The following is a 27,640-nucleotide window of genomic DNA, read 5'->3' as shown; positions in this document are numbered from 1 at the left end:
GTGAAAATGTCTGTAATCCATTACAAACCTATGTAAAAGTTATTTTTTTCATGGCATGATGGGTTAGAATATCCCAGTTTCGATCCCCACTTAATGTTGAACTGGGAGATCAGCAGAAAGATGGCAGTTACTTCCCTAAGCCGAAGGGTCTAGGCCCGAAACGTCAGCTTTCCTGCTCCTCTGATGCTGCTTGGCCTGCTGTGTTCATCCAGCTGTACACCTTGTAATCTTTAGTCAAAAAATAATATAGGTTCTATTCTTTATCTCTCTTCCTGCATTCCAAATGGTCTGATTCACAGCTAGAAGTACAATATATGTGGATGTCAGGGCGAGAATAGCACTGGACCGGTAATACCCAATGTCAGTTAACCTGCTGTCATATATTGAGAGTCTTCATAGTTAATGACCATAGGAAAGATGTCAACTCAGATTAAATTGAAGTAAAGAAAATTTACTGTTGCAGTGAACTATCATCAACTCCGTAACACATCATCAATATCAGAGACCATAGAGAGGTATTACGGGAAACTGCTACAATTAGGGGCTTTTCCATCTTTGTTAATTAAAGCAAAATGACTTGTAAGTTTGTTGTGTTCTATCAGTTGCCCTCTATCTAAATTGATCTGGGAATTCTCCATCTTGGCACTAGGCACCTGAAAAGGAAAAGCGTTTTATTTTCCAGTATTAATATGATTTTGTTTGCTTTTTATCACTCTCTGTTACATCCTGCAGCAATCACATCATTCTACTTCTTAAAAAAATCACAACCTGATATGCATTGTGCATTAAGAAGGCAAATGTTAGAGAATTTAGGTTTGTTCTTTAAATGCAATATGCCTATATTTTATAAGAGTAGACTTTTTTTGCAGAATACTAATCTTGCTCGACTCTTAAAGCCTGGTTTGAAAATGAAGGAACTGTCCATTCAGATGGAGATTGAAATAGTTGAATCCAAAACTAAGGACCTGAATTTAAACACAGAGGTATAAGGTGCAAATTGGTAATGATGGATTGGGAATCTTAGTAAAAGGATTGGAAGTGGATAGGTAATGGCTAATATTTACAGAACATTATGCATGAATTACATAAATTCTTTTTCCTCCCTGGCACAAAAAATAAAACAGGAAAGGTGCCTCAACCATGGTTTATAAAGTAAATTAGAGATTGTATTAGATCCAAAGAGGGAATATATAAAATTGAAAAAAAAACAGCATTTCTGAGGACTGTATGCTATTTATTTTTGTCCTCTTTTGCTAAATTCTAATGTTCAAGAGGGGAAAGTAAAGAATAAGTGTAAAGTTTCAGGGAACACAAAAACTGACTATAAAAGCTTCTATAAATATATGAAGAGAAAAAGAGTAGTGAAGACAAATATAGGTCCTTTATAGTCAGAAATGGGAAATGTATAATGGGGAAAAAAGAAATGGCAGAAAAATTGAACACGCATGTTGGTTCTGTCTTCACAAACAAGCATGCAAATAATTTCCCAGAAATGTTAGGAAACCAAAGGTTCTGATGGAAGGAGTAAATGAAAAAGTCACTACTAGTAAAAAGCATAGTCCTAGAGAAAATAATGCAGTTGAAGGCTGATAAATCCCCGGGTCTGATAATTTGCATCCCAGTGTACTTTGTGGCCGAGGAAATATGGGATGCATTGTTGGTTATTTTCAAAATTCTATAGACCCTGGAGCAATTCCCATAGATTGTAAGGTGGCAAAAATAATTCCACTATTTTAAAAAAAGGAGCGAAAAAGCAGAATTACAGACCAGTTATCCTAACATAAGTAATGGGGAAAATGCTAGAATCTATTATAAAAGACAAAACACTTGGAAAGCATTAGTAGGATAAGATAAAGTCAGCATGGGTTTCTGAAAGGGAAATTGTACTTAACTACTGGAGTTTTTGAGGATGTAATTAGTAGAACAGATAAGGGAGAAGCGGTTGGTGTGTTTGGATTTCAAAGTGATTTTTAATAAGGCCCTACAGAAGAGGCTAGTGGGCAATATTATAATACACAAGATTGGGGGTAGTATACTGACAGATTGAGAATTAGTTGAGAGACCAGAAACAAAGAGTAGGAATAAATTTTTTTTTTCCAGGTGGCAAGCAGGGATTAGTGGTGTACCACAAGGAACAGTACTTGAGCCCCAGCTATTCATGATATATGTAAATGACTTGGATGAGGGGACAAAATGCTGACAACGCAGAACCAAATGAGATTGTGAGGATAGTGAAGGAGGCTTCAAGGTAATTTAGACAAATTGAGTGAGTGGGCAAATACATTTCACATGCTGTACAGTGTAGATAAATGTGAAGTTATACACTTTGGTGTGAACAACAGAAAGGCAGAGTATTATTTAAATGGTGATATATTGGGAAATGTGGATGTATAAAGGCGTCTGGGTATCTTTGTACACCAGTCAATAAAAGTGCTCAGGCAGATGGAGCAAGAAGTTAGGTAGGAAAGTGGTATATAGACCTTATTACAAGAGGACTTGAGTTCAGATATAAGGATGTTACTGCAGTTATACAGGGCCTTGGTGAGATCTCACTGGAATATTGTGTGCAATTTTGGTCTCCCTGCCCAAGAAAGGATGTACTTGACAAAGAGAAAGTGCAGCAGAGTTTCACTAGGTTGATACCAGGTATAGCAGGACTGTCATATGAGGAGATATTTATTTGGTTGGACCTGTATTCACTAGAGTTTAGAAGGATGAAAGGATCGAAACGTATAAAATTCTAACAGGGCTGTTCAGGCTAGTTGCAGAAGGAAGATGAGTCCTTAGTTGGGTACTCTAAAACCAGGGGTCAAAAGTCTCGGGATAAAGGGAAGGCCGTTTAAGATTGAGCTGAGGGAACATTTCTTCTCTGAGGGTGGTCAGTGTGGAGAACAGGTCACTGAATATATTCAATAAAAATATTGATAATTTTTTTAGATATTAAAGGCATCAAGGGATATGGAGAGAATGTGGGAAAATAGTGCTGAGGTAGAGGATCAGCTATGATCATATTGAATGATGGAGCAGGGCTGAATGGCCTACTCCTGCTCCTACTCCTACTTTCTAAAGTATCGGTAAATAATGACTAGATTATCAATGCAGTGGGTTAAATATTGTCCACATTAATGACATTCCTGTATTTATCCCTAGGGCCAGTGACAAACGCCTTCCTGATGGTTGCCTCAGCCAACATGTTTAACCCTGACAGCAGGCCCAGTCTGAGTCTCCCAAAATTTAGCAGATATTTACACAGTTCAGAAATTACAGAAAATGAAGAGGGAGCTGCTATCATGCTATCTCTTCAGCACAACAAGAAGGTGAGATTTTACTCCATAACATATTTTGAAATTTCATTAGTTGCTACAACAGGTCCTTGTTAACGTCTTCAGACTATGCCATGGTTGACCACCACACCAGCAGAGTGGAACTGGTTCCATTCTTATCAATCCAGTCATAACCAGGGAATTGCCTGCAATAGCTTCTCTTCCCACTCCCACACCACGATCTCTGTTTATTTCCCCCAACAAGGATCTAACCTCAAAGCTATCCTTTGTCTTCCCTACATGCTTTCTGTCAAAAACACACCTGTGCATTTCTATTAAAGAAAATGGGCTAATATATCAGCTTCATTCTCTTTACCTACATCCTTTTGAGTTAAATGTTTTGAAAATTGTATCCATAATTGAATTTTCAAACCGTATCCCTGTTTAAAAGACTACTTTTCTTCCTGTCTAATTCTATGTATCCAAGACCTAGTCACAACACTACCAGGAAGCAAATTAGTCAGACACGATTTCCTTTTCATGAAGCCACTGTGACTCTTCTTGATTAGATTATGATTTTCCAAATGTGTTGCTGTTACCTCCTTAATAATTGATTCCAACAATACATGTTAGGCTAACTGGCCTATAGTTACCTGCTTTTTGTCTCCCTCCCTTTTTAAATAGGATTACCACATTGGCAGTTTTCCAATTCTCTGGCACTTCTCCAGAATCCAAGGATATTTGGAAAATTACAACCAACGCATCCACTAGTGCTGTACCTACTTGTTTTATGATCCTAGGATATAAACCACTAAGGCCAGGGACTCATCTGTCTTAAGCCCCATTAGTTTCTTTAATATTACTTCTCATGTATGGTTATGCTACTTAATTCCTCCCCCAGATTCTTTACTATTAATGGGATGTTCAAAGTATCTTCCACCATTAAGACATAAGCAAAATATCTCTTTAACTTGGTTGCCATTTCCTTGTTCCCCATAATGTATCTCCCCAGAACCTATCAAGTCATTTCCAAAATTAAAATTAGTTCCTCATAAAGGAATTTGTTTCACTGCTACAGCAACTTCTCCACTTACCCAGTCACTCTTTAATCCAACTCATTGTAATGAGACTAGTTTGTAACCTGTGTATCCCTCTAACCTCTATGTATCCCTCCAATACATATTTTCTGCTTCAGTAACCTAATATTATCAGCCAGCATCAGTGACTGACTTGCTCCAGTGTTTCTCAGTATCTTGATTGGTTTACCTCCTTCATGGAAAGAATAAGGGATAAAATACTCAAAATTTTCAGTGGTCTGATTCTCCTCATGATTCTCAAAGAATCTTCATGACTGTCCTGAGCAATCACTCCCTTCTCAGTACATTCTAAGGAAACATTCTCTTTGAAGCCCTGTTTTTAATAGCTTAGTTTTAATACTTTAATTACCTTTTCTGCTGCCTCCTTTTCTGAAGATTTGTTAGACTTTCCTACTACTGCAATCAGTCTCCTATTTAATTTCCTGAAATTGACTTTGGTATGTTGAGTCCTATTACAATGGAAGCATGTTAACTCCTTGGTTACAACTGTTCTTTGTCATGACATCCTTCTGCCTGTTCTCTAAAACTAATCCCTGTTCCATCTGCAGAAATCCATTCCTTCCGTTTCTGTGTGGATTCTCATATGACTGTTTACCCACCTGCAATTGCATAAGATACCATAGGCATCTGCCACAACTGTTGTTTCTCTGATCTTTACTACTTGATGTTTGTCAAAACGAGTTTTTAAGTTTGCCAGGATGCTATTTCTGAATTTATCCATGATCATAATTCTCCTTACATTCTCAATTTTGTTTTCTAGCTTTTAGTGATCTAAATCCAAGAGCATTTCTTTCTCCTGGGCTAGATTGGCAGTTCAACATTCCTTGTCATAGGGTATTCAGATGAGATAGAGAGGGGACAAAAGAGTGGTAGCGGTCACAACATTGGTCAAGGAATCAATTATCGCAGTAAGCAGGGACTGTATCTTAGGAAGGATTATCAAATGAGGCTATATGGGTAAAAGTAAATAAACAAAAAGGGTAAATACTATAGGCCTTCAGAAAGTCAGAAGTAGAAGGTGAAATATATAATCACATTTCAGGGAGATCTAAGAACAATGAGGCAGTAATACTAGGGTATTTTAACTACTCACATATTAACTGGAATTAAAAACAAAGTTCTGGAGGAATTCAGCAGGCCCAGCAGCATCGGTGGAGAGAAAAACGGTTTTCATCTTGCGAACGGTCACTGGACTCAAACCATTAACTCTGCTTTTCTCTCCACAGATGCTGTATGCTCACTCTTTGTTTTATTTTCACATATTAACTGGGATAATTTTAGTGTGTAAGGTAGGGACGGGGCAAAATCCTTAAACTGTATCTAGGAACAATTTTCTTACTTAGTACACAGAAAGCAAACAAGGGAGGTGCCTTATTTTCAGAAATGAACTATGGCAGCAGAAGGCATATGAGTAGTTTGAAGATAGTGACCATAACTCAGTTAAATTTAGGATAGGTATGGAAAAGGATAAGGATGGGGATAGGGCTAAAAATTCTAATCTGGGGAAAGTCTAACTTTACTAAGAATAAGATGCAATTTGGCCCAAGTGGACTGGGAGCAGTTATTTGTTGGTAAAACTGTGTCAGAGCAGTCAGGCATTCAAGGGTGGAAAAACAACAATACAGGGCAGATATGTTCCTACGAAGACAAAGGGTGAGTCTGTGACTAGAGAACCTCAGATGTCAAAGAACATAAAATTTCGGATTAAGAAAAAGATAGAGTATTATGGCAGGCAGCAATGGCTCAACACAGCAAAGTTTCTGAGGAGTGTAAAAAGGCTCAACAGAGCAAAGCCCTGAGGAGTATTAAAAGTGTAAGGGACAAATTAAAATGGATATTAGGAAATCTAAGAGAGTGAATGATAAAGCATTGGCAGGTAGAATAAAGCAAAACCCGTGGGTTTTTTAAATACTTGAAGAGGAATAGAATAACTAAGGGAATCGTAGAGGTAATCAGAGTGGGGACCCAGAAGACACGGGCATAATCCTCAATGAATATATGGCATTGGTCTTCACAATGGAAAAGGATGACGCAGATGTGGACATCAGGATAGCTAAGGAAACATAAACTGGGAATAGAGGCAAAGAGATGGTTCACTAGGTTGATCCTGGGCATGGAGGGATTTTCTTATGAGATGAAGTTGAGGAGGTTGAGCTTGTATTCATTGGAGTTTAGAAGATTGAAAGGAGACCTTATTGAAACTTATGAGTTTCCTAGGAAGCTTTTCAATATAGACATAGGTTGTTTTTCCTTGTGGGGGAGTCTAGGACCAGAGGGCATAATCTCAAAGTAAGGTGTCACCTATTTAAGATGGGGATGAAGAGAAACTTCTCTCAAAGGGTAGTGGATAGTGAATCTTTGGATCTCTTTACAGAAGAACACTGTTGGGGTGGATTGTTGAGTGGATTCAAGGCTGAGGTAGATTTTAAGTCAGTAAGGGAATCAAGAGTTGTGGGATGAGTGGAGTTGAGGATACGATCAACCATGACCTCATTGAATGGCAGAGCAAACTTGATGAGCTGAATGACCTAGTTTCTACTCCTTTGTCTGATCATCTTATGATAACCTCTCATAACGTAAAATGTTTGAAAGCACATAGAAAGGAGGATAAGTACTTTGAATAACCATCATGGTATTTTAGCTAACAAAGGTTTTCAAAATTTTTGCTAAACCATATGAGAGCAGAACTAGAACTCAATAATGTTAACACTTATAATGCTTCAAGCTGTTGGTGCATTTGTAGTCCACTTTTCCCCCACATAGACTGTGACATGGTAAACCTACCCTTTCTTGCCCTCAACAACATTGCAATTGCTTTCAACATGCACGATTCCCTTCTGCCACTTGTGCCATAATCCAGCTTCATAAATGTGCTATTGAATTTCTAGTGCATATTCAGCAATACTTCCTCTAACCCCCAAGTTCATTCTTCTGGAATTCCTCAAGGAGGTATCATTGCTTGCGTTCCCTTCTGTCCAGCTTGATAGCATTATCAGTAGGCATGGGGTGAGCTGTCACTTGTATCAAATCTGAGAATGGTTACAGCACCAAGGGAGTACGCTGGTGAGGGGCAGCTATAACTTACTACCATCTCCCTTCATTGTCTTTGTGATATCAAACATTTTAATAGCAACCAATTTGTGAGGGGCCCAGGACAATCTTTAAATGAGCACTTAGAGTCTCCAAACCACTATTAACCGCTATTACTGCTTCTTTCTCACACCGGCAACATTGCTCCTTTTCTAAGGCTGTTTGATTAAACTGAACAGTGTGCATCTTTGAAGTTCTTTTCAAATTGGAGCCAAGTTTCAAATTCAAATTCCTACCCATCATCAAAGCCATTTTTTTCCACCTACGTAATGTTAACTTCAGTGGTCAATCAAACTTCATTGCCCTGTCCTCAAAAGCCCATTCTGTGTCATTGCTACCTACAGACTTGAGTTCTCAGGTACCCTCTTTGCCAACATCCAATTCGTTCAAAACTCCACAGCCAATATTTTGTCCCATTCACTTTTCACCCTTGCTCTTAATGACATATGTTGGCTCAGTTTCCCCCACTATTTGGATTTAAATTCTCCTTTTACACTCACTGGCACTGAGTATTCCAGCAAATCATATTCCAGAAACAAGTGAATAAAAATGCAGGGTTTAGAAAAAAGGTATTAAGATATGCAATATTTTAAATTGCTGACCTTTCTCCTTAAAGTTTTTATTGCAGGGTTTATTTGTTTAACAATTCTCTTGTCCATGTCTCTAATCCACACAGGTTTTCAGATGTCATTCAGTCTGGCAGCCAGAGCCTCAATATTGATGATGTTGCAGTACTTCTCCGGAAAACAGCCATTGTCTTCTGTTCTGCCAGAATAACAATGTTGTAAAATGCACTGTATTTTGCCCTCTTAGATTAACATGTGGCTGTTTGATCGTGACACTGCAGTGACTCGCATTTTTTAAGATTTACCATGAGAATAATTTTGGGATTTTCTGTTTACTTGTTCAAATGAGGTTAGCTTCCAGAAGATAGTTCTGCTTAATCAGGTTAACTAAATTATGACTAAAAGCCTCTGCTTGTTTCCTTTTTCTGAGACATTTATTGTGGTTCCCATGAAAAAAATGGATCTGAAACATATTATTTTTGATTTAAGGTAAAAACCTGCTTTTAGACTTACCACAAGTTGCACTTAACATGTGCATAAGTGCAGCCTACTGCACTCAGTGCAGAGTTGTCCTGCTTTTCAAGATCTTTGCAAGTCATGTGTAAAGGGACACTAGGTTCACCTCACAAGAAATCTGATTACAGAAACGAGACCAAAGGCTACAATAGGACACAACCAAACAAAAGCATGTGCAGCTCCGAACAGGGCATGTGCAATATCTGGGTGTTCTTAAGCATGAAGTACAAAAAAAGTTAGAATGCAGGTGCAACAAGTACAGAAAACTTCGTTTTAACCAGCACCTTGTGTACCAGCACTCTTGATAAACTGGCAAAAATTATGTACCTCAAATACAGGAAGTTTACTGTACTATCGCAATCTCTCAGATGTTTGAATTGTCAGTTGAGGGTGCGAATGAGAAGGCTGTCTGCCAATAAGTTTCATTTATGGCAAAGTTGCATTATTATTTGAATGACTTATGTTGTAAATAGAGTATAACAGTGATGTGTATACCCTGCATTACATTTCTATTGCTTAGTGTGTGTTTTGTCATTTGATTATGTGGACCTCTTGATCAACCAGAATGTTATATCAGCTGGCACACCCTTAGTCCCATAATAAAAAGTTTATTGTAATTAAGAAAGCACATGGAATTTTGGCCTTTATTGCAAGGAGGTTAGATGTTAAAAACCAGGAAATCTTGTTACAACTGTGCAGGGTTTTGGTGAGGCTACACCAAGAATATTGTGTGCAGTTTTAGTCTCTGTAATTGAAAAAGGATATACTGGCATTGGATGCAGTTCAAAAGAGACTTATTGTCATGATTCCTTGGATGAAGGGATTGACTTACTAAGCACAGCTAAGTAGGTTAGGCCTTTATCGTTAGAGTTCAGAAGAATAAGGAAGATTTTATTAAGAAATAGTAGATTCTGAGGAGACTTGACAAGGTAGATGTTGAGAAGGTGTTTCCATGAATGAGAGAATCTTGTACTAGGGGCAGGTTACAGAATAAGAGGACACCCATTTAAAACAGAGGTGCAAAGGAATTTCTTCTCCCAGGGAGTGTTGACTCTCTGGAATTCTGTACCCCACAGGGTTGTGGAAGCTACATCACTGAAAGTATTTAAAGAACAGGAAGATAGATTTTTGAAATATCAAGGAGTTAGTGGTTGTGCTGAACTGGCGTGAAAGGGCAGTTGAGGCCTGAGGCGGATCAGTTACAATCTTGTTGAATGGCAGGGCAAGTTTAAAGGGCTTGTTGGCCTACTTCAATTCCTTTTTCTTATGTTCTTACGTCCTGGTTCGATAAAGGGTGCAATGTTAACAGGAATCACAAACCAGTCAGTTTCATTTCAGTGATAACAAGGTGTAGAGCTGGATGAACACAGCAAGCCAAGCAGCATCATAGGAGCAGGAAGGCTGACGTTTCGGGCCTAGACTCTTCATCAGAAATGTGATGGGCAAACTTATTGAACTCATTTGTGATGGAGTTAATGGTCACTTTGACAAATGCAAGTTAGTTATGGAGAACCAACATGGATTTCTAAAGAGAAAATCATGTTTAACTAACTTGGTGCAGGTTTTGAAGAAGTAACAGAAAGGATTTATGAGTGTAATACTGTTAATGTGATTTGTGTGGATTCCCAAAAGGCATTTCATTCAGTGCCACACAGCAGACTTGTGAGCAAAGAGTGAGCTATAGAATGAAAAGAACAGCAGTAATGTGGATACAAAGTTGGCCAAGTGATAGGAAACAGAGATAATGGCCAATGAATAATTTTTGGGCTGGGGAAAGGTCAGTAGTGGAGTTCTCCAGAGGTCAGTATTGGAACCCTTGCTTTTTATGATTTATATTATCTGGATCTTGGTGTAAAGAGGACAATTTCAAAACTTTCAGATGTTAGCAAACTTGAAGCATTGTAAGCTTTGAGGAGGACTGCAGAACTTCAAAAGGGTGTTGAGCAATTGGTAGAGTTGGCAGATGAATTTTGGCAGATGATGTTGGCCACCTTTCCGCAGTAGTGGGCCATGTAAATTGAGTCCATGGATGGAAGGTTGGCTGCCGTGATGGTTTGGGCTGTGCACACCACCTGCTGTAGTTTCTTACAGTCCTGGGCAGAGCAGTTGCCATATCTGGCCATTATGCACCTGGACAGTATGCTTTTGATGATACATCTGTAGACGTTGGTGAGAGGCCTTATGGACATGCCAGAGTTCCTGAGACGTTGTTGTGCCCTCTTGACTGTCGCATTTGCTTTGGAAATCCGGGACAGATTGTCAGTTATTGTCGCTCCGAGGAACTTGATGCTCTTCACCCTCTCAACCTCAGGTCCATTGATGTAGATGGGAGTGTGTTCACCTCTTTTCTTTCTGAAGTTGATGATCAGTTCTTTAGTTTTGCCGGCAGTGAGAGACAGATTGTGTTCATTGCACCGTGTCACCAAGCCCTCTATCTCCCTTCTGTATTTTGACTCATGGTTGTTAGATATCCGTCCCACTAAGGTGGTGTCATTGCAAACTTGTAGATGGCATTCATTTGGAATTTGGCAACACATGTTGTAGGTGTACAGGGAGTACAGTGGGGGGCTGAGGATGCATCCTTGGGGGACTCCAGTGTTGATTATTGTGGAGGAGATGCAGTTACCTATTCTCACCGATTGCAATCTGTGGGTCAGAAAGCTGACGATCCAGTTGCAGAGGGCGGAGCTGAGACCAAGGTCATGCAATTTTGGGATCAGTCTGGAGGGGATAATGGTATTGAAGGCAGAGCTGTGGTCAACGAGCAGGAGTCTTATGTAGGTGTCTTTGTTGTCCAGATGTTCCGTGGATGAGTGCAGGGCTAGGGATATGGCATCCTCTGTAGACCTGTTATGTCGGTAGGCAAACTGTAGGGGATCGAGGCAGGTTGGGAGGCTGGAGTTGATGTGGGCCATGACCAGCCTCTCAAAGCACTTCATCATTATTCAAGTCAGAGCTATTTGGCAGTAGTCATTAAGCCACACTGCATATGTTTTCTTGGGTACGGGGATGATGGTGGTCTTCTTGATGCAGGTGGGGACTTCAGCTTGTAGGACGTTGTAGTGGTAGGCACCTTTGGTTGTATAGCAGTCATCCAGGATTTTCAGTCCACTGGTGGGGCAGGAGATGTGTTGGTGGTATTTTGGCATCACCTGCTTAAGGTTGGCTTGGTTGAAGTCACCGGCCCCAATGAATAGGGCCTCAGGGAACTTTGTCTCTAGAGTCTTTGTGGCAGCATAAATCTCATCTAGGGCACTCTTCATATCCGCATGGGGTGGTATGTAAACTGCTGTCAGGATGGCAGAGGTGAACTCTCATGGTAGGTATTACTGTAAGGTATTTTAGGTCTTGGAGCCACTGTGCCCCGGATAAAGAACGAGAGGGTATTGATTTTAAAATGTCATTTTTAAGATTACCATCCACAAAGTATTCAACAGCATGCTCTGTAGAAGAGTAGAGAATCGCAGCATTAGTAAATTGCCACGTTTGGCTGTTTATGGATGTAAGAAGTGGCTGTCATTTTCACAAAGCAATGAGTGCGTGATCTGGAACAATCATGAGGACAACAGTAAAAGAAAAGCACTCCTGGATCAGGCAGTAAATCTCCACAGAGTTTAAAAGATTAAAATTCTTCACTGGCATATCTTGCAACATTGCTCCAGAGAGCATTTCATTGTGTTTCTACTGCAGAATTGATCTGGACAGCATTTCATTGTGTTTATCCTGCAGTGTCTTGCCATGTAATTGTGGTTGTATGAAAATCCAATATCAGCACAGCTGTGCACCACAGGTCATAAACTATCACCCATTATTCAAGTAACATAAAAACATTGTGCATTGTGATCAGTAGGGTAAGTAAATAATTTGTCTTTCTGCTTCTCCATTATCTGTACATATTTGGTGGAAGTACATCATGAGGTAGTTATGGTAATCATTCCAGCAACCTAATAGAAGTCAAGACAAAGTCCAATGAAGAAACACTATGTGCATTTGCCCAGCACACTTAACTTCCACAATTTTGAATTTGATGAACTTTTTTTAAAGAGTGCAGGAGGATTTGAGTTGCTGTAAGCTTTGAGCACATTTTTCATTACTTGGTAAGCTTGTGATGAATATTGCAAGTCCATCCCAACTCCTAATACCTCCCTGAACCAGTACCATTCCTCACGTCATGAGTGTAATTTTGTGAAAAACCTTCTTTTAATTTTCTCTGCTATCCTAAGTCATTGATAATAGGCACTTGGCCCCACATCCAAATGAGGCTTTGAGAGCCCAAGGAAATGAACATTACAATGCTATTTCTGGATAACATCACTATAAAACCTGGTCTATTCTTAGCCAACTGTGGAGCATGGGTATTTTCTATCAGGGTTTATTATCAGATACAGTGTTTTGTAGACTTCTATTATTTTGGGTATTTCCTTGAGTAGAAATAATACTTTTTATTTCACCATCACTGTTGAAATCCATGGCACATTTGAGGGTTCAGGCACAAGAATAATGATATTTTCAAGCAAAAATAGTCTGTGTTTTGGATATTTTACTGATGTGTTTCTGTCAAACAAATGGTGCTGGGTGAACGTTGTCAACTTGAGCTATAAAATCCAACCTGTGGTAAAATTAGAGTCTTTCCCATGCATTGGCTGTCTCTAGGGAAAATATTTTAAGCTACAATGTTTGAGTTTACACATCATTAGTAATTGCAACAAGTGAGCGACATTTGAAGATGGGTGGTTTGAGGGGTATCAAATAAGAAGTGTACTGCATGATGTCAATGTGTTGGGTTAAATGTGAAATCTGTCATGCCTACTGTTGGCAATTACTGTTATAAATGCTGCAATAAGTCCTGCTTTTCATTCAGCAACTCCTGTTAAAACATGTAGAGTTGAAGACAGCAGTTGACCGATCTCTGATTGTTCCTGTGGTTAAATCACACTATCATACAGGTTCATTGAGTGATTTTTTTTTTCCTGCAGAAACGGGGGCCCCAATCATAACTTGCTGCCAGCAGCTCTTGGCAGCGTCACAAAGCGAGGTGTGTTCTGCTGAGGCAAGTTGGCATTCAAGGGGGCTCCTTGACATGGAGGCTCCTACAGAAAGGAAAGTTTAAAATAAGTTCAGAGGGGCCAAGAAGATAGAACCCTTGGATCAGAGGGGCTTGATGAGGCCGCAGTGACTGCTTTCCCAGCCTGAGAGCGCCTCTTTAACGTACCAAAACTCTTGGGTTACTATTCTGTTTGCCCCTTTGGCCAGAGAAATTCAGAGAATTAAACTTACACTGCCCTCATCAAAGTGAAGAATGGTACTGCACATCGATTGCTGCGTACAGATCCTTGGAGCAGCTGCACAGAGGTAACACTGTCCCTAGGACTGCAGCTGCTCAGCAAGGCAGCTCACTAACACGTTTTGCACATTTGAAGACATGCAGTAGGGACTGGCAATATGTGCTGTTCCAGCCAGAGATGCCCACATATTATGAAAAAAAACTAAAATTACAGCAGTGTGATACCTTTCCATTTTGCCCACAAGTCAAAATACAAATTGTTCTTGTCTGAATTTGACATCCTGTTGCCTGTAGGTAGTTAACTGTTGACTAAAACAAGAGAAATACTTATTATGTCAGTGGATTTTCCTCAATAGGATCGATGACAATTTTAATGGGTCCTTGAATCAATCAACTATTGGTCAGAGTCCAGATTAGACTGCATCATGGCCTATTGTCTGAGAAGCCAGAAGAGGCAGTGGACATCTTGATTATCACAGTTACCCTGAAAATTGTAGGAATTATAAGTCTTGGCATCATTGGAGTCTAATAGAGATGATCAAATTATAATAATCAGATAATCTAAGATACATACTAGGTATAGATTGTATATTGGGAACCAGCTGTTTAATTTTAAAATGATAATTTCAAAGAAAATATGGAGCAGCTTGGACAAGTTATTTGGAAATTTATTCAACACTTCAGTGAAGATAAACTACATACCATTAAAGATACACTTAGACTCAGTGTGTAGACTCAGCATTTGTTATCGTACATGGTTTAATAAATTACTGAGAGGAGAAATAGAAAGGAAGAACAACCTCTACAAACCCTGTTTAAAAAGGTTTTCAGGTTTACTGGGAATGAAAGTAATATAAACAAGTTAAGAGAGTGGCCAGTGTGAACTGTTTAATGGCACAGCAACAGAACAAAAACATTACTATAGGAGAACAAATTGGGATATCGGAAAAGATCACAAAATACAGATGAAACTGAAACTAAGGATGAGTTAAAATAAGTGATTAATCATCCAAATGTTTTCTACAAAAGATATCTGTAACCTACGTAGAATGAACAACTTCAGTATAAATTATACGGAATGCTCAAATTAAATAAACTTATAGAAGTTTACAGCAAAGAAGGAGACCGTTTAGCCCATTATGTTTACATTACTTATGTGCTAGACAAATCTACAACTAATTCCCATATCCTTCCACTCCCTAAAGGCCTATATTAGCCTTTCCTTCAAATGTTTATCCATTTTTTATTTAAATGGTACAGTGCTCTTTGCTTTGGTCATTCTTTGTTATAAAACATTCCATACTTGAATAATCTTGAGTAAAGGTATTTCTGCTAATATAGTTCTCTGTGAGAATTTCAAATTGATTCCCTTGTCAATGTCTTTCTGATTGTAGGAAGTGGTCTATTCCATGTGCATTCCCAAAACTTTTCATAATATTGGGCTTTATTAAATCTTGGCCTTCTCCACTCAACCAGAAATGTCAGTATAATTAGTTTTCTACTTTTGGCATCATTCAGCTACATTTACATAAAAAGCTTCATTATTTTTTCTATAATTGAATACTAAAAACTGTATACAGTGCTCTCATTGTTCTTATGCAGCAAGTACAAAATTCATTTATTGTACTCTAAGCCTAGATTTGTAAATTTTAAAATGTTGTCGGCCTTTACTGAAAATTACTTTATTTGCCCCTTCAGGTAGTTGTAATGTTATGATTTCAAGGAAGGCTATTAACTTTTAAAAATGAATTTAAACTCCCAGTTTTCAGATGAAAATTATGTCAAAAGAAATTAGATTTTACACAGAAACTTTTAATATATAATTAACGAAGCAAGTACATTATTTTCTAGGACTTTATTACTTAAGCCTGAATTCTCAGCAAGGCACTCCCTGTCCAATTTTCTTTCCACCTGAGAATTCTCTCATTTGTTACAGGATCCTAGTTCCTTCTTGGAACAAAAATTAAGAAATGCCACTACTGTCAGGAGCTCACTTTGATTCTCCTCAGTGTTCCTGATTTTCTCTGAATTGTGAAATTTGTCAGGGATCTTACAGAATTCATCTCAGCAACCCGCAGTTCATGATTGCGGACACTTCAGCTGAAGCATGGGCGTTGCTGTACTCGTGCTCAATAAATCCAACTCAAAATCAGCTCTGATTTCTGATCACTCTTTGCTTCTGATGTACAGTTTGAGCCTATTTTCTCTCTGCCTCTCCAGGCTGTAGGTATCTGTCTCAACAGTTTATATGAGAGAAGGCACAAATAATCCAACACAAAAGAACTGCCTCCTAACCATCTATCCCTATGGCAATGAGGCATACCTGGATTTCAACTAAATATTGCCAACTATAAACCTGTTCATTGACCTTGGAGTAAATTATATCTTTAATGCAGACAACTGCAATCCTGCCAGGCTCTTTGTCTTATTGCAATGTTCAAATGAAGCACAGATTAATGTTTTCACAATTCCGTCACTGACTTTATTTAAGAAAGACAAGGTACCTTTAAAATGCAATCACTTTATGTCTGTTTACTAATCTCCCAAACCAGTTGCTTCCATCATGTTATATATCCAAACTAAAAGTAATATTTCAACAACATATGAATTATGAAATGAGTCATACCAGCAGAAATTAATTGAGTTTGTACTCCGATTCTTTTTCTTATAAAAATATAACATTTCACACTTCTGCTACCTTACTGTCCAATTGGCTTGCATGTTTGTGTCCTCCTGAAATCTTTTGCTGCTTACCAAACCTCTCACTTCTTTATCATCAGGAACTTTGTTGATGTATTTCCTCCACCAAAATCCAAATGAATGAAGTTCTGAGAGGGCTTAATAGATGTTGGGAGGCTATTTTTCTTGGCTGAAATATTTATAGATTCATGTCCTTTTTTGTAAGCCTTTTGGTTTATTTTGCCTTGTAGCCTTCTACCCATTGCTTCTTTCCTATCATCATTGAGTCATAGAGGTCTGCAGTGTGGAAACAGGCCCTTCGGCCCAACTTGCCCATGCTACCCAGTTTTTCACAATTAAACTAGTCCCGTTTGCCTACATTTGGTCCATATCCCTCCATACCTATCCCATCCATGTACCTGTCTAAATGTTTCTTAAATGACGAAATTGTACTTGCTTCCACCACCACTTCTGGCAGTCCATTCCAGACACTCACCATCCTCTGTGTGAAAAAAATTCTCCCTCTGGACCTTTTTGTATCTCGCCCCTCTCACCTTAAACCTATGCCGTCTAGTTTTAGACTCCCCTACCATGGGAAAAAGCTGTTAACTATCTACCTCACCTATGCCTCTCATGACTTTTTGCATCCCTATAAGGTTGCCCCTCTGTCTCCTATGCTCCAGGAAAATAGTCCCAACCTATTCAACCTCTCCTTATAACTCAAACCCTTCAATCCAGAAAGCATTCCAGTAAATCTTTTCTGCACTCTTTCTAGTTTAATATCCTTTCTATAGTGGAGCGACCAGAACTGCACACAGTACTCCAAATGTGTCCTCACCAACATCTTGTATGGCTGCAACAAGACGTCCTAACTCCTGTCCTCAATGCTCTGCCGCTGAAAGCAAGCATGCCCAAAGTTGCCTTTTGCGCCCTGTCTACCTGTGACTCCACTTTCAGGGAGCTATGAGCCTGTATCACTGGATCTTTTTGTTCTGTAACACTCCCCAGAGTCCTGCAATAGACTGTGTAAGTGACCCACCAAAATGCAACACCATTCACTTATTTAAATTAAACTTCATTTGCCATTCCTCAGCCTACTGGCCCAGTTGATCAGAAATTCGCTGCATTCCCAGATAACCTTCTTCATTATCCACTATACCACCAACTTTGGTGTCATCTGCAAACTTACTAACAATATTGCCTCTGCTTTTATCGTATCTTTCATTATGAGGCTCAGTGCAATTTTAGTTTACTTACAATCCTCGGCAATAATAGGTGTTTATTGTATAGTCTTGGATTCAAGTTCCACCTGCGTTTAGAGGTGTGTCATAAAATCTCTGAACAGATTGATTAGAAAAAAAGTCGAGAGAAATAAGAAGAGAGATCAATGAGATGCTAACAGTTGTATTTACAGAGTCATTGAGGAAGTCACTCTAGATTAGAAACAGACTAATGAAGCACAAATCCATGAGTCATGCATTTATTGTAAGGTAATGTACTTACTAACTATATAATAATGACCTAACAAAAAATTTAACATGATTTCAAAAAGAATAGTCCTGGACCTTTGTGGGGAAATTGTACTTCATGTGAAATTTTTATTTCCTACAAAGGTCTGCGAAAAGGAGCTTTAATCAAGTTCCAAATGCAGTAGTGGGATTTATTGTATACTTTGGAAATAGGTAGAGTTTGTTGAACAGAGGAACATAACTGGTTTTAGAGGATTTTGTTGAAGGAAAGACGCTAAAGGAGGCAGCTAAACAGTAGGGATAACTTTGTTTCTAATTTACATGTTTGACTTGGATTCAGAAATTCATTGTAGCTTAGGAATTACAAAATAAGTTGGACATTAATTTCAATATGTACAAAGGTAAAGTACTCCATGTAAGAGTGACATGCAAAGTGAATGAATTTAAATTCAAATAGTTATAGCCTCTTTAAATTCAATGTAACCAATTACTGCAGAGTAACAACTGTTAAAGCAAAATGCTGAGATATACATATATAGGCACAACAGTGGAATGAAAGTCAAGAAAATTTATTGTTAAACTGTACAGTCCTGTAATCAGACTACATTCTAGGCACTGTGTTCAGTTCTGACCAAGACATGGAGAAACTTGAGTAGAAGACAGTTTAGAGAAAAGCCTTTGCTAGAATTGCGAGAAGATTGCCTAAAGTATCAAAAAGATCCAGGTTTAGTTCCTGATCTCTGTTAACTGATCTCACCCAGCTTAAGAGTGATTGTTATCCAGTGACCCCTGCTGGAAACTGTACTGCAGTCAGGCTAACATTCGACATGACCATTGCTCAATTGACTAGGCTGCCTACAAAGTCTATTTTAGTTTACCTGTTCTTAAAGTATGGCTGAAGGTGCCTGTAGAATTCATTTGCCAACCTGAATCTGTATCCTTAAGAGGAGAGGGGAGAAAATTGGAAAAAAAAGTAAAGAATTGCTAGCTGCAAGTGTTAACATTGACTGTGAATACTGAACACATCTGAAGCCCTCAGGAGGTTGCTTCAACATTAAGGCAATAAATGCTGGAGTCTACCATCATTTAGTGCACTTTCATAAAATTGCATTCCTGTGAGATTTAGTCTAATTAATGTTTATACATTCCCATTGTTATTGGATTGTTTCCCAGTCCCCGTTTAACTTTTTTGCATTATAAGTATAATAAGTTGTTTGAAAGTCTGGTCAGAAACTTTTGTTACAGTTATGAGAAACTCTAATATTATAATATTTTGGAACTTTAAATTTAGCTTTAAATGTAGGGTAAATGAAGGGGGATTGGAGGTCAAGAATAGCTAATTTGCTTCCCTACCTAGATAAATGGTAAATGTGTTTCGCATGACCATGCGAAAGAGGACACAGGAAGTCATCTTTTACGATCTAGTTATAGGTTTCCCTACGCAGACAGCAAACAGGTCTGTGTGGCCAGTAGGGAGACAAGGTTGCTTGACTTTGAGCTGTCACAGCTGGATGCGAGAGAAATGTTGTCAGTAGTGGAAGAGACACATCTTGCAGCCCTGTACATATTCTGGGAGATTTGTTCTGGATGGGCTGAGAGAAAAATAAATGATTGGAATAGGCTTTACCGCTGATGGTGGATTTAAGAAGCTCCCCAAAAACACATCGAGGCAGTCACTTGTAATTGTTACTCAGCTAAGTGGAGATACAGGAATCTATTGGAAGCTGGGACCAACCATAGCTTGTTTGCTAAAGAAAATTGTAAAAATGCAATGGATAATAAGTTTGAAAGGGGAATATTAGTTTCTGTAGTATGAAATTATAAGTTATCTACAAAAATAAAATAGTGTTTAGTCCATAGTGTTATTTCAATATTTACGCAGTAAACGTTATTAAACATGAAATATTGTCAGGTCATTCTTTCAGAAAATAAATAGAATTTCAAAGATTCATGGTCTCGATCAAGGTTGCCAACCTCTTTTTTTTAATCTTGTTACAGAAATATTACTAGGGTATTGCTGAAAAAAAGGCACGTTTTGTCAAAGCTTTTTCTCTTGCACTCATCAAAACATTTGCAAAAATACCATGTTTAAGGGCAAAACATGCTTACGAACTTGTTCCTCTGAATGCAAGATGACAGCTTCGCCAAAATGTGTCTTTTTTTTTAGCAGTGTTCAAGTTCTGTACTACCAAACAACTGTTACGAGGATAATTACTTCTCTGAGCTTTCTTGTCTTGTTCTTCTTAAATTTTATAATACCACAGTCTTTTTCTGCCACCAATATTGAAATCAAAACTCATTATATCATCTGTGATAGTAATTTATTAATCCTGTCCTGTTAAGATCGAGAAATTCTACAGTGTATAGTTTCCTCAGCACTGACTCTTGCAGAGATATTGTTTCTCTGAGTTGCTGGTGTACAGTCCCTTAGGCACTGATACTTCCAAGGATCTAGATCTAGAATCAGATACTTCAGTATAACTGTAGTGATTACAGTAAGATTCAGTTTAAACAAAGATTTGGAGAAACACCTAGAGGAGACTGTCTGTCTCTCACACCAGTTTCTAGGTGCAACTTTATTTTAAATGTTAAAGATTGTTTGCTGTTTGGAAATAACATCACCAGCACACAAACCTTGTTAAACAGGACTTCTCCAGAATGTAGGAACAAATTACTGCAGATGCTGGAACTAGTACTGGAAGCAACAAATGCTGGGGATCACTGCGGGTCAGACAGCATCAGTGGAGAGGGAGCAAGCTAACATTGCAAGTCTAGATGACTCTTCATCAGATCTGATAAAGAATCATCTTGACTTAACATTAGCTTGCTGTCTCCATGGATGCTGTCTGACTCGCTGTGATCTCCAGCATTTGTTGTTTTCTCCAGAATGTGATTGACTTTTAACCGCTGGCCTTGCCAATGACACCATCATCCCAAGTAAAAATGAGTGTGTGCCTGATTGTAATTTGTAGCCTGTTCAGAGATATGGGCATTTTCTGCTGTGTATGCAATGATCTGCCTCGTGCAATAGCTCCCTGGAATGATTCTTCTTACATTTAGAGTATGAATTATGTATATTTCCATGCTAAATTTTGTTGCTCTGTTTTTCAACAGGAGACTCAGGAAAGTTACCTCAAAAAGGCTGAGGAGTTGTATTCTGTTATGTGTGCTGCTGCAGATAAGGTTTGTTTGATTTTCATAGATTCTGTGTCATGTGCAGTTTAAACTCTATCAGATTTTTCCTCTGTTGATTGTTAAGTTTGTCTGTGAAATGAGTTTCCACAGTTTTAATCCACCTTCTGGTGGGCAAAGGCCTACAAAATAAAATGGACTTTAATTCAGCATTGATAGACATTTTCATCATCATGGAAATGATCTTCTTCTTAAAAATTGCATGTTGCAGTGGCCCTTCTGTTTGCTGGAGTAGAAAGCAAGCTTCCTTCTTCATCTGAACAGTGTTTCACCTGGTCTGGAATGTGCTAGGTGGATAATGCAGAGGGTGCTTCACTTGAACTGGAAATGCTGTTCATGCGTCTTTGCAATAGTACGGTATTCCATTTCCAAGCATTAACATGCTGCACCTTGATAAATCCAAAACTACTTGTTGAACATAAATATCTGTTTTGTGAATTAACTGGAAGAGCAAATCAGTTTATCATTAGTTGAACAATGTAAGGATAACGTAGCAAAGGAACCTTTCAACGTATAGGCATGTCATGTATGCAAAACTTAGCACTGCCATTTTAATGACTGTTCAGTATCTCTCTGATACTCCTCTGTAGGGAAAGAAAGAATGGTGCTTTGGTAGTTCAGTCTCCTTCCCAGTTTTAACCACCAACAAATTACTTGTCTCATCTCTCTGTTTATTATCCCTTTCCACATCAACAAAAGCATTGCACCATTGAACTTTATTTCCTTGTTTCCTCTGACCTCAAAAATAATATGTCCCACACAGTAGTCTTCCATCCCATTCTGTGCTGAAGTCAAGATTTATCTCACTGTCTCCGAGCATGTTAACTGTGGAATTCCTCACTTTCCTCCGTCTTTCTCCCCTGGAAATGTTCATATTCTTCAGCTGAATATCTAAATATAAATTGCTTAGCAGAGTCCAAACAATCAAAAGTTATTCTCAGCAGTAATTGTAACCTAGTCAGGCCAGCACTTTTCTGCTTAAATTAGTTTCTTTGGGGACTGACGAATTTTTTTTTTGTGCAAAAAAGGCAATCTACTGGAAATAAATAGCAGTCTATCACCCTCTTTAATGAGAAATACTAGGTTGATTTGGATGTGAAGTATTCACAGTATACACAACATTTCAGCCTGGTTTGACACTCCCCAGTTACTGTTGAGCCTGGTGAGCATTTACAGTTTTAAAATATATTCAATTTCCAGCTTGGTCATTTTATCGAATTTATTCATCCTTTCAGACAAGTTCTTTAAAAATGTTTAACGTTAATATAGAAAACAGTGAAATTTGTAATCAGTTGTTCAGATCCATTTTTACTTTATCATGCAGCATATGCTGGGAGATGGCGAGAACACAAAAATGAGAGTGGCTGAGCTGGAAGACGAAGTGAAGACATTGAAGAAAATCAATAGAGATTTGTATGATTTTTCTGTGCAAGTTCTGACCAAACAGACATAAGTGAAGAAAAGAGAAATACTGCAAATTATGAAGCACCCAGTGTCAGATTTCTGTTGGTATTGTAACAATACATTTCATTAGCCTTTATATAATGATCTGGCATATTTAAACATTTCCAATTGTCGTCCCACTTATGCATCTGTTTATCTGATTTGTCAGAGGTGTTTATGCTCTTGTTTCTTCTTATTTACACATAGTCACATCTATTGAAGTCAGATGTTTCTTTAACAGCTTTTAAGCTGTACTTGTTGGCCTGTTAACAATCTTGATTCCAAACACACTGGTCCAATTTGCCAGATTCATAAAACGTTTGGATTGGGGGGACCCAGCTGATACCTGGATCTTCCTGCTGATTTTTTTTTGGAGAGGATATTGCTTTCACCTTTGTTTGGATTGTCATTTTCAGAATCAGTTTGTAAATATAATAGCACCGTACATATGAATTCCACATGCGGCCTCTTGAACCCTGTTTGTACTTGTAAGTTTTCTCCATAGGTTTGTTCTGTTTGAAGCTTATGAACTTGAAGACTTGGAAAAGTCTGTTTGCCCATCACCTAACAGGGTTTAAGATCTGTTATCTATAAAGGAAACATGGGTTTAAATCTTATCTGTGGCCAGAGGCTCCATGATACACACGTTATCTCTTACAGACAGAAAGTTTGGACATTCAAGTGTTAAAGTAATAATTCCAAATTCTCTGCAGTTTTTGAAGTATTTGGTATCTCCTATTCCATTTCTCCTGTTCTCCTGGTCAATCCTCTGCCCTCTGAGTTAAAAATGTTGTCGTATGTGGGTCATCCTGGAATTCATATTGGATTTATCGTGACTCTTGTGGTTTCCCCTCTTCCTGTGGGAGATTGCCATTTACTTGACTACTTTTCCACTTTGTTGTAATTGTAATCAGAAACACAGTGTGGGAAAATCACTGGCATAGACCCACATCCCATTTTGGGCATTCCAGTGTGTGATCATCAACCAAGACAACAATTGGAGTTGCAAAGTCTATGCAGTTACTGGAGTAACTGATTTGATTCTGTGATACAAGTCACACATTTTTGGCTTTTGTTATTACAATTTTTATTGTTATTTATGTCAATCTGACTGTGGTTTGATTGACAGGAGCATTTAGAATCCCAGCCCCTGGCATGGTATATTTGCATTCTACCCTGTGCCTCATATTTGAGTAGTCTATTCTGTCTTGTGTTTGTGGGAACTTTGTACATATCTGGAGCATTTGACATTTTTAAAATAAATGTTTTGCAGTAAATGTGATCTTTTTAATATGCAGTTATTTTAAGTTAAATTCAGCATAAAATTGCCCAGAGCACAATGTCTGTATTAGGTTTACTACTGGGATTTTTATCACTTTTCCTATTGCTGTAGAAATATTAACTGAATCTTACAGCAAAATTTAAAGTTCAGTATTATAACAGGAAGAGGATTTATTTTAAAAGTTTCCACTATCTACAGAGGTAACTAAGTCAAGAACAAGTCTAATTAGGCAAATGTACTTTCAAATAGCATTGAACAAAATCCTTCATATCAGACCAATATGGAAGGTCACGATTTACAAAATAGTTGACAGATAAACACAGCAGATTCAAAAATTGTTAGGCAACTGTCAGCAGTGCAGTACTAAGTGAAAATACTGTGCTTGAGGAAAAGTAATCAGCAGTATTTATGAATGAGGTAGCAAAACCTAGTGCTTATGGATATGTAAAGAGCAGAAAGGGAGACTGACTACCCTTACAGAGATTAGAGATTTAGGCCAATTATTCAGCTGTGGTAGAATGCATGTGTTTAAATCTAGATATATTTAATCTAATGCATGAAAATGGATGATAACAAAAGAAAACATAAATGCTATGTAGAAGTGACAGATTCTGAGCAGAAAATGATTCTGAGTATCAAGTTGGTGTTAAATGCTTATTATTAAAATAATGCTGTGGTATGTTTCTGAGGTTATTAATTCTCCACAGTTGAGTATACTACTAATAACTGTCTGGGGTCACAAGTGGAGATTACCTCCACCTGCACCTATAAGACAGAACCTCATCAAAAAGACAGCAACTTCAGCAGAAATCACAGGATGTGGGAAACATTTGACGCTCTAAATAAATATTATGGGATTATATTTAAAGTACAAACTAATCGATTTGCTGGGGGAACCAGGAAGCTGAATTGACTAGTGTGGTTCAGAATAATACCAACTGCACAGGTTCAAATCCTTTTCTGGTTAAGATAGACTTGGTACCTGCATCTCTGCCCTGCCTGAGAGTGGAAGGCAATGACAAACTGTCAAGAACAACAGCCCGGGATGATGCGTTAATGGACGTGAGCCAAGGGACCTGCCTGAGGCAGAGGAATTGTGGAATGGAGTTGAATTGCTCGACTGTACATATCCAATAGTAGGATGGACACTGCTGCACAATAAACTAACATTGATGCAATCAGTGAGGGTAATATCGCAGGAACAAAATAAATGGAAATTGTCAAAATGTGTGGAAAATATTCAAGTCTGGTTGCATCAAAGAGAGTAATTATTGTTTCAGACTGATTACCTTTTTTAAGAACAGAACGAGCACCCCTCTCATGAACTTGCCTGGTCACAATTCTGGTTACTAACCAACACAAGAGCACCTAATGGAAATGCCTGTACTATAGAACCAACCTAGAGTTGCAAAAAAGGAAATGGATAAATATTGCTCTCCAGGCACTTTAAGCAATTTCCTATTTAAGGCAGACTGGTGGGAATGCCATCCTGTTTCTAATTTGCACCTACTTAATCTGGAAATGCTTAATGCCAATACTGGGCATTAACTGGTGGACCCATTCCAGTTGTCATTCTTCATGAGTACAGAAAACCATCCAATGTTTTTAACTCGGTTTCTAGAATTCTGCTGCAGAATAGATTATTTATATTTGAGTTTTTACAGTACAGATCATGAAATTGATTATAAGCCAGTCAAGGTAGAACTGGACTGTTATGTCCTGCTGATTGGATTTTTATTTTTAATATTTTTCAAAAACTAATTCTTTTAGATAAACCACTGCTGTGAGACTTTACTTGACACATTTTGTTTTTAACTGAATATTTGTCTTATATTGGGTAAGGTTTAACCCTAACTCTAAACTTTATGGAACATTAACAGTACGTTGCAGTTGGTACAAGGATGTTGCAATAACTCTTGGGCCATTGCTGGGTGTCTCATTTTTATGAAATACATCATGATTTACGCCTTCTTCCTAAAGCATAAAGTATTGTTGTTGAGCATCTCTCATTACCAATGATCCAGCCATATTCAATTTCCCACCGTAGCAATTCTGCTTTTCCAATTCCTGTGAAGTAGTTCGCTCTGTTACCAGGGTCATCCAGAGAGAGAGTGAAAAGGATAAATGACATCCAAAGTATCTTTTGTATTTTGTGTAAAGCAGCATTCAGCTCAGTTTCGATTAGAATTGAGGCAGAGAAAAGGTAAACAATTTTAAAGCATAAGGTTGATAGTGTGCAGTTGAATACACAAAGGTGAATTCAAATGTCGGATTGGCTATGACCTTTCATAATGTGGTGACTGATTAATGGAAATTTCTCAGAATACATTTCTTTTTCTGGCTGTGCTTTGTATTCACAGCACATTGCTGTTTGCATATGAAAAGAAATGGCATTAAGTGGTTTTAAAACTGGCTGTTCGACTTAGTTTTTGATCAGAGCCATGGATTGTGCAGATGCTGTGAAGTTTCTACACTGGATAAGGGAGAATTACATGTAAAGCGCCAGATTTCTGATCCAAGATGGTGGCAGAGTAGGGTTCCTGTGCTGGAGCTCATCTGCTCTGACCACTTTTTTTGTTTTCCCACCACCTTTCTTTCTTTCTTTCTTACTTGCTTATTTACCTTGTCCTGAGGTTGGACAGCATCGGCAATGGTGAGACCTCAGCACACGGATCTCAAGTGGGCCCAGGGAGCGGACCTCAAGCCAGCATACCCTGGACCTTAAGTGGGCTCAGCGTGCAGGAGAGTGAGCCCCTACTTATTTTCCAGAGTAAGCACAGGATCTGGAATCGGTGGCTGCTTCATTGGCAGAGGCGACATCAGTGAGGCCCAGTGGCAAAAGATGGCATTTGAGGATCAGTGACTTTTGTTGGTTGGTCCAGCACTGGCTGCAGCAGAATGGCATCATGGCAACATCGATAAGGTGGAGCCAGCGGCAAGAGATGCGAGTCTGATGTTGGGATGGTCTGGTGCAGGAGGCAGTGAGGCTGTGGTGGAGGAGTATTGGCCCAGTAGCAAAGATGGCACCTGAGGATCAGCGACTTCAATGTTAGTTGTGTCTGGTGTAGACAGTGGCGGAGGATGGTGGCGCAGGCACCGTTGAGAGTAATTCAGGACTGATTGAGCTGATTCAGAGCTGATTCAGGACTGATGGACTCTCTTCAAGCTCCATCTTTTTTTCCTTATTCTGAAATTATTCAAAATGGTGCCATTTCATACAACAAGAAAGCTTTTCACAGAATTTTATTGTATTCCTACTGTTAAATATATGCAACAAAATCAAAATCAAATATTTTGGAATTCTCTAATCGGCTTGTTAAATATTTCTAGCACTTTCTGTTTTATTACTAAACTGCCTTTCACAAACGCATTTCTTGTAATGGATGGAATTTGGTTCAAATTGAAATTCCTTTCCAAGTTTGGCTGTCAAATACAATCCAGGGTTACCTGTTGTGCTGGCTCTCCACTCTTAATTTAACAGGCAGCTATCCTGGCAGAGAGATAATGCGGTAATTCTAGATCCTTTCCAAGGTAAGGGTGAAGCTAACAGTTAATCAAAGAATGCCATTTTTGTTAAATTGAATCTGGAAACTTGCAGTCAAAATGATTGAGGGAGAAGCAAATACATGTTCAATTTATCGAGAAACACATCAAAATCTCATTCTCTATCCTGTCCAAGAAAGGTTTTGTTCTGTTCAACAAACCTTAACTGACATATTTAATGGATAAATGTATTAAAGTTGAATTGTACATAAAAGG

General features: G+C 38.4%; 1 protein-coding gene across 1 annotated transcript in view; it reads left to right on the top strand.

Moving 5' to 3' along the window:
* Nucleotides 1-23,876, top strand: part of wdr18 (WD repeat domain 18) — a 165,524-nt gene extending 141,648 nt beyond the window's left edge. The window contains exons 8-10 of the mRNA XM_020534000.2: nt 3,151-3,317; nt 21,079-21,147; nt 22,481-23,876. Coding sequence (XP_020389589.1) covers nt 3,151-3,317; nt 21,079-21,147; nt 22,481-22,609 — 365 coding nt within the window. The 3' untranslated portion in view covers nt 22,610-23,876. The remainder of the gene's footprint in view (nt 1-3,150; nt 3,318-21,078; nt 21,148-22,480) is intronic.
* Nucleotides 23,877-27,640: the final 3,764 nt, after the last annotated feature.

Source organism: Rhincodon typus, chromosome 29 (genome assembly GCF_021869965.1).
Source record: "Rhincodon typus isolate 14 chromosome 29, sRhiTyp1.1, whole genome shotgun sequence".
In the NCBI taxonomy this organism is placed as follows: domain Eukaryota; kingdom Metazoa; phylum Chordata; class Chondrichthyes; order Orectolobiformes; family Rhincodontidae; genus Rhincodon; species Rhincodon typus.
Note: the sequence above shows the minus strand (reverse complement) of the source record. Positions and strands in the feature narration are given on the sequence as shown.